Source organism: Centropristis striata, chromosome 12 (assembly GCF_030273125.1).
Source record: "Centropristis striata isolate RG_2023a ecotype Rhode Island chromosome 12, C.striata_1.0, whole genome shotgun sequence".
Taxonomy (NCBI): domain Eukaryota; kingdom Metazoa; phylum Chordata; class Actinopteri; order Perciformes; family Serranidae; genus Centropristis; species Centropristis striata.
Genome location: NC_081528.1, coordinates 971,302 through 983,900, shown reverse-complemented (window position 1 = coordinate 983,900; position 12,599 = coordinate 971,302). Strand labels below are relative to the sequence as shown.

The window sequence follows — 12,599 nt, the reverse complement described above, 5'->3', positions numbered from 1 at the left end:
GGAGCAGGGGGAGGTGTTGGGGGTTGAAATTAATGAGAGGAGCCTGGAGGTATTGACTTTCCTGGGAAAACACAGCTCTCTAAAAATCAGTGGCCGAGCGCCGCAATAACTCAGCACCCATCGATCCCACATCACCACCTCCTCCCTCCTCCTCCTCCTCACCTCCTCCCCCACCTCCTCACCCCTCCTCACCCCTCAGCCCCCCCGCAGGCTGCATTGATCGGTGCATTAGAAGCCTGGAGGTGTGGACCAGCAGCACCGCCGGCTCCTCCAACACCAGGAGCTGATGAAACCTGCAGAAAACTACAAAAACCACAAACCAAACAACCAGAGAACTACAAATACCACAAACCAAACAACCAGAGAACTACAAATACCAAAAACCAAACAACCAGAGAACTACAAATACCACAAACTAAACAACCAGAGAACTACAAATACCAAAAACCAAACAACCAGAGAACTACAAATACCACAAACTAAACAACCAGAGAACTACAAATACCAAAAACCAAACAACCAGAGAACTACAAATACAACAAACCAAACAACCAGAGAACTACAAATACCACAGAACCTGCACAACTAAAAAACTACAAAATCTTTGCAACTAGCAAGTGACAAAAAACTACAAACTGCACAACCAGAGAACTCCAAAAATGACAAAACCTGCTCAACAAGATATCTACAAATCTGCATAAATAATAAAACTACAAAAACCTGCAAACATAGCACTACAGAACCAAAGAAACTACAAAACCCCCAAAACCAAAAAACTACAAAAACTACAAATTGCACAACCAGAAAAAGAAAAAAAAAAACTACAAACCTGAACAACTAATTAAACTACAAAAACCTGCAAACCTATAGATAACACCACAGAACCAGAGAAACTATACAAACTACCTGCGCAACCAGAAAACTACAAACACTAGAAACCTTCACACCCAGAAAACTACAAAAACCACAAAACCTGCACATACAGAAAACTACAACCTGCAAAACTACAAAACAAATATAGTAAAAACTACAAAGCAGTAGAATATCTCCAGGCTGTTTGTGACTTTAGGTTCATTTTCTGGATGTTTAGTTTTCCAGAGACAGAAACCTGTGAAAGCTTCTGACGGAGAGAAGAGAGCAGCTGTTAAATAAGAAGTATCAGTACTGTGTGTACTCCTCGTAGCTCCATCAGTATACAGCGTGTCTGTAGTAGTGTGTGTACTTGTACTGCATCAGTATATACTGTGCTGCTCAGCCAGTCTCAGGTGCAGCTCCTCTGTATCTCTCTACCTTCTTGTCATTCTGCTGACTCTTTCTGCCTTCGGCCAATTTTTCAGAGCGAAGCCGGCGGATCAAATCCTGAAGCTGCTTTAAGCTACAGAGAGGAAGAGAGCAAGGCATTCTGGGAAAACACTCGGAAAAAACTGACTGCTCGCCACTTCACCTCCTGCTGCACCTCCTGCTGCACCTCCACATGCAACTTTATCTGCAACTGAGACGCAATGTTTAACTGCATAATTATCTGCATAATTAACTGCACGTTTATCTGCACAACCAGAAAACTACAAAAACTACAAAACCTGCACCACCAGAAAACTACAAAAGACTACAAAACCTGCACAACCAAAAAACTACAAAAACCACAAACCTGCACAACCAAAAAACTACAAAAACCACAAACCTGCACAACCAGAAAACTACAAAAAACTACTAAAAACCCCAAAACTACAAACCTGCACCACCAGAAAACTACAAAAGACTACAAAACCTGCACAACCAAAAAACTACAAAAACCACAAACCTGCACAACCAAAAAACTACAAAAACCACAAACCTGCACAACCAGAAAACTACAAAAAACTACAAAAAAACCCAAAACTACAAACCTGCACCACCAGAAAACTACAAAAGACTACAAATCACACAACCAGAAAACTACAAAACCTGCACAACCAAAAAACTACAAAAACCACAAACCTGCACAACCAGAAAACTACAAAAAACTACAAAAAACCCAAAACTCCAAACCTGCACAACCAAAAAACTACAAAAACCACAAAAACTACAAACCTGCACAACCAAAAAACTGCAAAAACTACAAACCTGGACAGCAAGAGAACTACAAAAAACTACAAATTACACAACCAAGAAATCGCAAAAACTACAAACCTGCAAAACCAGAAAAATACAAAAAATACAAAACCCACAAAAACTACAAACTTGCCCAACCAGAAAACTACAAACATGGACAGCCAGAAAACTGCAAAAAAACTACAAATTACACAAACAGAAAACTACAAATAGCTAGAAACTTTTGGTTTTTGGGGAACATTTATCCAGACTGACCTGCTGAGACCTGGACGAGTCTAAAAACACAGAAAACACTCACAGATGTGTATTTTCCTCAGTAAATAAAGAGTTTTTTAATAAAAATAGAGCATCCTGATGTAGACGGCTGTGTGTGTGTTTTTGTTTGTGTGTTTGTGTGTTTTCTCTGAAGGAAATGACATCAGTCTTCTCCTCTTCATTATCTTCAGCTCACCGTTTAGTATTTAAAGTCTCGTCTCATTTCACATTCATGAGCAGAAGACAGCGTGCTGCTGGCACGCCGAGCGCTCCTCTTTTAAACATGGAAGTGTAAATCAGATGAACTGGCGATGTGCGTGCACAATATGGCCGCCGTGCTGGCAGGAAGCAGCGGGAGGAGAAGAAGAAGAAGAAGACTTGGAGGATTAGCAGAAAGTGTCGACATTGTGATGAGCCACCTGTCGGCTCAGACGCTGCCACCAGTTTGTTGTTTCCATCAATCAGAGAAACATTTCATCTGCATACACTAACAACACTCACTGACACGCTTTTATTGTGAAGGGATCGCTGCTCCACAGGAATATGGCTTAAAATATATGAAATTATCTGCACATTTAACTGCACAATTATCTGCATGTTTAACTGCACATTTATCTGCACATTTAACTGCACATGTATCTGCACATTTATCTGCACATTTAACTGCACATTTATCTGCAAACTGCACATTTATCTGCACATTTAACTGCACATTTAACTACACATTTATCTGCAAACTGCACATTTATCTGCACATTTAACTGCACATTTAACTACACATTTATCTGCAAACTGCACATTTATCTGCACATTTAACTGCACATGTATCTGCACATTTATCTGCACATTTAACTGCACATTTATCTGCAAACTGCACATTTATCTGCACAGTTAACTGCACATGTATCTGCACATTTAACTGCACAATTATCTGCATGTTTAACTGCACATGCATCTGCACATTTATCTGCACATTTAACTGCACATTTATCTGCATATTTATCTGCACATTTAACTGCACATTTATCTGCAAACTGCACATTTATCTGCACATTTAACTGCACATTTATCTGCAAACTGCACATTTATCTGCACATTTAACTGCACATTTATCTGCACATTTATCTGCACATTTAACTGCACATTTATCTGCAAACTGCACATTTATCTGCACATTTATCTGCACATTTAACTGCACATGTATCTGCACATTTAACTGCATGTCTAACTGCACACTAAATAATCCACTGGCAGGTTTGTGCATTATGAAATGCTTTTATTGTTGTGTAACTGTTTTGTTTGTGTTTGTGTTTATTTTTTATGTCTGAACTCAGATTTACAGTTTTTAATTTTAGGATCATTTAATAAAACAGGTGGCTGTTTTCATGCTATAATGTTTTTATTTCTACGCTTCAAAATATGAAACAAGAAGCTTTTTATTGTAATAACACATGATTTTATGTTGTTAAATTGAGTCATGTTTGTTATTGTTTTCTTTATGATGCAACTTAATGTAAATAATGAGTAATATTCAGTAAACAGATCCTGAACTTCTTTATTCTGGATTTTAGGATTTCGCGTCCGAAAAAGAAGAAAAATTATGTTTTTATTTCCTAAATCTGATGACAGAGACTCCTGGTTCAGTCTAGACCTGGACCCTCTGAGACCTGGACTAAAACCTATCATAGTGGTCCTGCAGAGTCCTTTACAGTCCTGCAGAGTCCTGTACAGTCCTGCAGAGTCTTCTACAGTCCTGCAGAGTCCTGTACAGTCCTGCAGAGTCTTCTACAGTCCTGCAGAGTCCTGTAAGGTCCTGCAGAGTCCTTTACAGTCCTGCAGAGTCCTTTACAGTCCTGCAGAGTCCTTTACAGTCCTGTAGAGTCCTGCAGAGTCCTGTACAGTCCTGTAGAGTCCTGCAGAGTCCTGTACAGTCCTGCAGAGTCCTTTACAGTCCTGTAGAGTCCTGCAGAGTCCTGTACAGTCCTGCAGAGTCTTCTACAGTCCTGCAGAGTCCTTTACAGTCCTGTAGAGTCCTGCAGAGTCCTGTACAGTCCTGCAGAGTCTTCTACAGTCCTGTAGAGTCCTGCTGAGTCCTTTAGAGTCTCCTACAGTCCTGCAGAGTCCTCTACAGTCCTGCAGAGTCTTCTACAGTCCTGCAGAGTCCTGTAGAGTCCAGCAGAGTCCTGTAGAGTCCTGTAGAGTCCTGCTGATGGTCCCGTCGGTCCTGAGGAGGACTGTGTCTGATAACAGTCTCTATTGTCCCGGTCCTCTGTCTGAATCAGACTCTGGTCTCTCTATCTGTAAACGGATCAGATTAGCATTGCAAAAGGAGGCGACGGGCCGGAGCGTCCATTGTGACGGCTGGCCTGCTGCAGGAGGAGCAGCAGGAGCAGCAGGAGCTCCAACAAAGAGAGAGGAGGCGTGAGGAGGAGCGGCGTGATAAAGTGTGTTGAACAGAACGCGCTGACATTTACTTATCGCACTAAACAGCTTCCATCTGACCTTTCTGCTACTTTGAATGACATCTGGATATTCTGAGGAATAATCGGACAGTAAAAGCAGCGATGAGACGCAGATAACGAGTCTGAAGGACGAGTCGACACCCGGGAGGTGTTTACTCCACCTTCAGCTGCAGCAACAGTCTACAGGTGATCCTGCTGCAGACACCAGGAGCCTTAAACCTGCTGGAAGCTCCTCACAAACTACACTTTACATTCTGCTGCACAGACTCAGCTTCGGGTTCACTGCAGGGAGAAACATGCAGGAACTCACACAGAACGATCAGTTTCTGTAACTAAAGTAGAAACTTTAAGGTGAACATTTAACTGTATATTTATCTGCAAAAACTACAAACCTGCACAACCAGAAAACTACAAAAACTACAAACCTGCACAACCAGAAAACTACAAAAACTACAAACCTGCACAACTAGTAAGTGACAAAAAACAACAAATTACACAACCAGAAAGCTGCAAAAAACTACAAAACCTGCACAAACACAAAACTACAGAAAACTACAAAACCACAGTTTGTTGTTTTGTTTCACATTTATCTGCAAAATGATCTGCACAATTATTTACACAAACATCTGCATGTTTATCTGCATATTAAACACACAAAGAATGATGAGTTTTTGTAATTTAAGTAGAAATTTAATGGTGAAAATCAGAGTTTGATCACCAGTAAACCCTTTAGACATGCACTTAATAATAAGCTTTCTCCTTTAGGAAGGAATTTATTTTGTATTTAAAAAGAGATTTTAGGTGCAAAATCTGCTTCTTCAGACTCCAAAACCTCCCAGACATCACACCAGAAACATCATAAGATGCTGATGTTACGTTGTGACAAAGTGAAGAAGAGTTAAAAAAGCAGCAGAAACTGAAACCATCAAGGCTGGAGGACAAATCCTCCCAAACTAGAGCAGAAGAGAAGAAGAAGCAGGAGGTTTTAGTGGTGAATGAAGCAGAACCAGAGGAACCAGAGACGTGGAGCTCTGAGGAGTAAACCCTGAAGCAGAGCAGAGGAGGAGTCTCTTCGGGTCTTACCGGTGTAGACGAAGCGTCCCGGCGCTCCTTTGCAGAACTGTTTGGATTTGTAGGACAGCGTGACCTCGACCACCCCGGGGATGTGGCGAGGAGGCGTCTGGACCCGGATGGCGTGAGGAGTGATCAGCTGCAACAGGAAGAGAGAGGAGAAGAGAAGAGAAGAGAAGCGGGTCAGACAGGAAGTTACTGTGTTTCAGACGAAAAACTACAGAGGACACAACAAAAACTCATTCTGTGTTTAAACTATTACATATCTGAACACTGAAGATCATATTCTGAACATGTGACGACTGAAGATTCACCTGCATTTTTGCTTCAGTTTTATTGATAATAACCAAAATCATGATCAATAAAACCATGTTAAATGTCTAGATATCAGCTCTGAAATTAAACTCTTATCAGATATTCTTGTTGTTATCATTATGTTTGTCCAAACAAATGAACCTTTAGTTGAACCAGACATTAAAATGAACAAGAAACTGGAGAAAACAAGGTCTAATCATTGTTTCCACTGTAAACTTACACTTCAACTGCTTTCAGCTCCTACTGTTCAAACTCCTCAACAACCTTTTCTTTATCAGCTCAGTGTCTTTCTATATCTCAGTATCTTTATCTCAGTGTTTCCACTTAGACTGACACTTCCATTAGGGTTAAAACTAAACTTACACTTCAACTGCTTTCAGCTCTGACGCTTCAAACACCTCAACATCTTTCAAACACCCCAACAACCTTTTCTTTATCAGCTCAGTGTCTTTCTATATCTCAGTATCTTTACCTCAGTGTTTCCACTCAGACTGACACTTCAACTACAATCAGGGTTTAAACTTCCACTTCCACTGCTTTCAGCTCCACAGCCTGTTCTCCGTCAGCTCCTGAGCTGCTGTGCCTGAAGCGGCTCCATCAGAGGGATTCGAGGCCAGCTGCTGTTCTCTAATCATGTGAAGAGGACCGGAGGATCTTTCTGAGGGACTCGGTCCGACTCGATCTGGGTCGCCGTTCACTCGGGTTCTGACGCTTCGAGTCCGTCTGCTCGCCGCCGCTGATCAAAGCGGAGGAATCTCCGTCAGCGGCGGCGAGGAGCCGTCCTCCCGCCTCCTTTCCCCCGCCAGGTGTTCTCTCCTGGACCCGCTTCAATATTTCATATCGCTCCTCCTCGCGCTACACGCTCCACATCTACATATTTCTGTTTTGGGGACATGAAGACCTGATACAGATGCAGGTGTTTCTCCCAGAGTGTGTGTGTGTGTGTGTGTGTGTGTGTGTGTGTGACTGTGTGTGTGTGTGTGTGTGTGTGTGTGTGTGTGTGTGTATGTGTGTGTGTGTGTGTGATGTGTGTGTGTGTGTGTGTGTGATGTATGATGTACAGTAGAGTGCAGCTGCTCTCTCTCGCTGCCAAATATTGTTTTTCCTGTGAAATTGCTGCGTCTGTTTGATTTAATCTGATAAATTAAATGTAAATATTGCAACACAGATTTGATTCACAGCCGAGAATAATTGGACTTTGACAGGAGAGAGTTTCTAGAAGAGTTTAAGAGATAAAGTTTCTAGAAGAGTTTCTAGCAGGTTTAAGAGCTAGAGTCTGACCTCGCTCCACACCAGCATGGTGCCGAACACCACCTGCAGCCCGTCGAAGAAGTTGTCCCCGATGAGGATGACGGTGGCGCCGCCGGTCGTCCAGCCCTCGCTCGGGCTGATGGCTTTGATGCAGGGCGTGGCTGCTTCGGACACACAGACAACAGGCCATACCGTTAGAAACACACACCAGAAATAATACCTTCTGATTAAAATCAACTCAAATCACACCGGAGATAATCACTTCAACTCAAATCAATCTGAGGGTAAAATAAATGTGTTTAAATGTGTTTAAATGAGATATTTCTACATTATAAGATGATTAAGCTGATTATAATTGTGTAGAGAGAAATAATCTTTATCTCAGTGTTTCCGCTCAGACTGACACTTCAACTTCCATCAGGGTTTAAACTAAGCTTCCACTTCCACTGCTTTCACCTAGCAAATCAAACTGAGGGTAAAATAAATGTGTTAAAATTACATATTTCTACATTAAAAGATGATTAAATAACAGTTAAAATTAGCAGCTAAAACTCTTTGTATCTTTATATATATATATATATATATATATATTGTTCAATTATGTAATTGTGTTTAATAATCTCTAATGATTTCTGGCAGAATAATTTTATTTAGTTATTCTCACAATTTATTATTTCATGTCTCACCATGTTTGTTGTTGTTTTGTTTATGATGTAAATTACAATCAATGTTGCTGCCATATATTGACCAATCCAAGGGCCTTATAATAATAATAATAATAATAAGTAAATATTTCTTAGATTTTTTAAAATGGAAACGTATTTAGTTTTTTGTTTGGGGTTTTTTTCAGTAAAAAACAGTGGATTTATGTAAAAAAACTTTTTTTCAACGGTTAAAAACTCCCAAAATATCGTTATAATTTGATATGTCTATTTCAGACTGAAGTAGTTGTAAAAGATTGACTTTCATTTAGAGTGGAAAAAAATATAAATTTATAAGATTTTTACAGCAGTTTTTGGGAAATGGTCGTTTTGCTGCCTTAGGGACAAATTTGTTTTTTTAAGGGTTAAATGAATATATGCAAAATACTCATATTGTCTGGGATTTTTCCAACTTTGCTGATTATTTAGATAGAGAGGAAGCAGCATATATCAATCACAATATCAGAAGGCATCAATTAATCCTGCCTGTTTGACCTCTGACCTCCCGTTGACCCTTAAAAACTCGACCTGAGAGTTTCAGGAATCTTTAACAAACAGCTGATGAGTGAACGGGCGGAGCGGCTCTCAGTCCGGGTGGTGATGCAGCAGCTGCCTGTTAGTCTCACTAATACATGCAAAATGATTGGTTTTTCCAATACCACAGAGATCAATAAGGGGCTCCACATAAACAGCGTCTCCGCCGTGACTAGACCGAGTCCAGCGAGTCAGACAGCACCAGGCTCCGCACGTTTACAGCCTCTTCCCGGACCGACAGCCGTTTTATCGAGAGGATGATTTGATATTCCAGTCAGAGCTCCTAGTTTCCTTTTGTTTACTGTGTGATGATGTGATGTTTAAAGCTGCGTTCAGAGGCTCTATTAAACATTACAGTAACAGTTTTCACCACTAAAGGGGAGTTATGTTCTGCTACTACCAGTTACTGGCAGAACGAATTCATAGAGGAACGTTTGAGGTTCAGAGTGAACACTGTTACACCACAGAGGGTTTCGGTTATTAAAACTACCGGTCAGATTTTAATCAAACTTGGTGGAAGGATGGAGCAAAGGCCAAGGAAGAACCTGTTACATTCTGGAGCAAATAAACTAACTATTTTTAACTTTCCTGTCCATTACAAGATAGAGCATGTCCTTGGTGGAGGTCTGTCGTGAGTTTCTTAGAGTTTACTCGGTCAGCCGAATGCACCATGAAGTCCCTGACGGTGCTTTTCCATTCATTATTTACGTAAACTCACGGGGGGACTTCCAGGTAACAGGAGAACATTCCAGTTCAAAACCTTTATGTTCATTTATTTAGTTATTTCCACTTGTGTCTCATCAGCAGAAGTTCTTGCAGGAGTATCTCAGTCCCTGTCGGTGCTTCACTGTTCATTATTTCATTATATATGAATATATATATATTCATTATATACGTAAAACTGTTCCCACACCGGTGACTTCTGCAGCTGCAGCTACAGGAAAGTTCTGCTGAGTCTTTGATGTGTTGTTGGCAGTAACTCGAGGTGAAATCTGGGACATTTTACTGTTTTACAGATATTTGTCGGAACTCGGGACATCTAATTTGATACCTGGACGATCCTGGAAGAACCAGAACATCTGGTGGCTCTAAAGATAGTTTATCTAGCACAACAGCTGGATCTGTGCGATATAATGAGATCATGTGAGAATAGTAAGATCACAAGATCGTTAATCCATCTTGTTTGGCTTCAAATAATCAGTTTGTGGCTGAACAACCAGCGGCTCCTGAAGAGGTTCGTGTTTCTGCTGAAACAGGATCAGTTCAGTCAGAACTGGAGGGTTTATAGTCATTTAAAGATGGGAAAAGAACAGCTGAGAAGACTTTTCTATCTCCTTTTACAGCTTCCAGTAACACCATCTGATGGCGTCGGGTTATGAGATAGTTTGAAGAGTTTACGAAACAGGAATCCTGCTTTGGTTTGTGCTCATGTTGTCCGTTTATTTCTCTCTAACCTCTGAATAAAAGGCAATAAATGTGATATATTGGCTCTGAAAGGTTTCTGTTCTCTTGGATGTGTGACAGACAACAACTTTCTCAGTCACATCCTGATATATTTACAGGTACATCTCAAAAAATTAGAATATCGTGAAAAAGTTCAACATTTTTAGTCAATTATTTCAGAAAGTGAAACTCATACATTATATAGATTCATTACACATAGAGAGTGAGTCTACAGTTGGTATTTTGTGTCTCCTTTGGTAAATGTGTGTCTCTTTTTGGTCATTTTTGTGTCTTTTTTGGTCACAAATGACATAAAAAACATAAAAAAAATGACAAAAACAAACAAAATTGACTAAAAACACACGTAAAAACACAAAAAATGACAAAAACATACATAAAAACACAAAAAAAAAACCTATGAAAAAAAAATGACAAACACATAAAAAATGACAAAAACACACATAACACCCAAAAAATGACCAACCAAGTATTGATGTACAGAAATGAACAGACTTTTCAGAAGCCTGACATTTGTGTTTAAAATATCCTTTTTTGAAATTGATCTTATGTAATATTCTCATTTTCTGACACATTGAGCCAGAATCATCAAAATTACAAGAAAAACGGGCTTGAAATATTTCTCTCTATGTGTAATGAATCTATATAATAAACGACTTTCACTCTCTGAAATAATTGACAAAAGATATCGAACTTTTCCACGATATTCTAATGTTTTTAGGATGTAGCTGCATGTAGCCTGAAGTTAAGGAGAGCAGACTGGTCCTGGTCGTCTCTCTCTGGTTCAGGAACAACTTTTGAAAGTCACTCAGAGTTTGAAGAAGAAAGAAAAGAGGAAACGTAGAACCAGCAGCAGCAGCCGAGGGTCGAGGCTTCTCCCGCCCCGAGGACTCGATTGTCATCTCCTTATTAATTTTCCTCTTTTGTCACAGAAGTAAACAAACAGTCCGGTGGGTCTGAGGGGGTTGGAGGGTTTGGAGGAGGAGGAGGAGGAGGAGGTGGAGGAGCTGAATGGAGCACAAAGGCTCCTCCAGGCGGCGGAAAGTTTCCTGGAGGCGGCGGGGGGGTTGAGGGCTGGAGACAAAGGCGGGAGCAGATGTTGGAGCTTTTTATCGCCTGTGAAAACATCCCAGTCTGGAGGAGATGAAAGGCCCCGAGCTCCCAGATAGCTCCGTCTGCTGAACAACGGGCCCTTTGGCCCCGGCAGGACACCGTACAGTACCCACGCTCCACCACATGAATGTTTAAGAGGGCTGATACGTGTCCCAGGGTGTTTTCATCACAGGTGAGTGAATGACATATCCGTGTCATTTGTTTTATCCCCTTGGACGCAGCAGACGGGTGGCGTTTACCTCACAAAAGTTTCACAGGAGGTCAGCTGACTCTGCTTTTCCTTTGATCAACAGCTTTATCGTGTCTGATGCCCCCGGTGTGATAAACTCCACCCGTCTGCTGCTGCAAAGTAGGTTAAACCAAACGAGACACTTACATCATCTGCTCCTGGAAAAGAAAAAAACGCCTCAAAACTTTAAAACAAGTCGAGGGAAACTGCAGCGGTAGACGTCTGGGAGGACGCATCGGACCTCTGAAGGCTGACACGGTGGCAGATTGTTTTAGGGTTTGTTTCATTCTCCGGCGTGTCCCAGAGGGGTGGAGTTTACCTCCCAGGACTGAAGCGACGAGCTTCAAGAAGACAGAAGTTAATGGAAGTCTGTTTATAGTCGACTTTATCTGCTGCAGAAAGTTTTACCTGATACTTTCTGATGCCCTGATGTTGTAAGCCCCACCCGCCTGGTGCTCCCAGCAGGTTAAAACAAGCCAACAAGTTCGACCAGCTCTCCTGGAAAAAGCTTCAAACTTTTGAAGTGGTTTCAGGGAGGACACAACGGAGGATTAATTGTTTTTAGGGTTTGTTTTACTCAGCTGGATGTCCCGGAGGGGTGGAGACAGCTGGGCTGAGACTACATGACAACTGTCTGGAAGTTCAGACAGAAGTTTATGAAAGAGAAAGTTGATTTAATCCAATCTTTTGTCACTAAGTTGTTATCGGATGCCCTGACGTGGTAAGCCCCACCCGTCTGGTGTGTAAAGTAGGTTAAAACAGGCGAACAAGTTACACCATCTCTCCTGGAAAAGCTTCAAACTTCTGCAGGGTGAGGGTGAAAAAGCGAGGAAATAATAGAGTTTTTATGTCTAGCTGTTATTTTAAAGTGTCTGTTTTACTCAGCTGGATGTCCCAGAGGGGTGGAGACAAGTCGGCTTAGACGACCTGGCAAAAGTCTGGAAGTTCAGACAGAAGTGTACAAAAGTAAAAGTTGGTTTAGTCCACTTTTTTGCCACTTAGATGTTATCAAAAGCCCTGACGTGGTAAGCCCCACCCGTCTGGTGTGTAAAGTAGGTTAAAACAGGCAAACAAGTTCTTCCATCTCTTCTGGAAAAGCCTCAAACTTTTAGAGTT

General features: G+C 41.2%; 1 protein-coding gene across 2 annotated transcripts in view; it reads right to left on the bottom strand.

The window, feature by feature from the left end:
* LOC131982369 (transcription factor COE3-like) overlaps positions 1-12,599 on the bottom strand; it is a 184,599-nt gene that overhangs the window by 43,749 nt on the left and 128,251 nt on the right. For both annotated transcript variants that reach the window (XM_059346995.1, XM_059346996.1), the window contains 2 exons: positions 7,476-7,606; positions 5,892-6,018 (listed from right to left, as the gene is read on the bottom strand). In XM_059346995.1, coding sequence (XP_059202978.1) covers positions 5,892-6,018; positions 7,476-7,606 — 258 coding nt within the window. The remainder of the gene's footprint in view (positions 1-5,891; positions 6,019-7,475; positions 7,607-12,599) is intronic.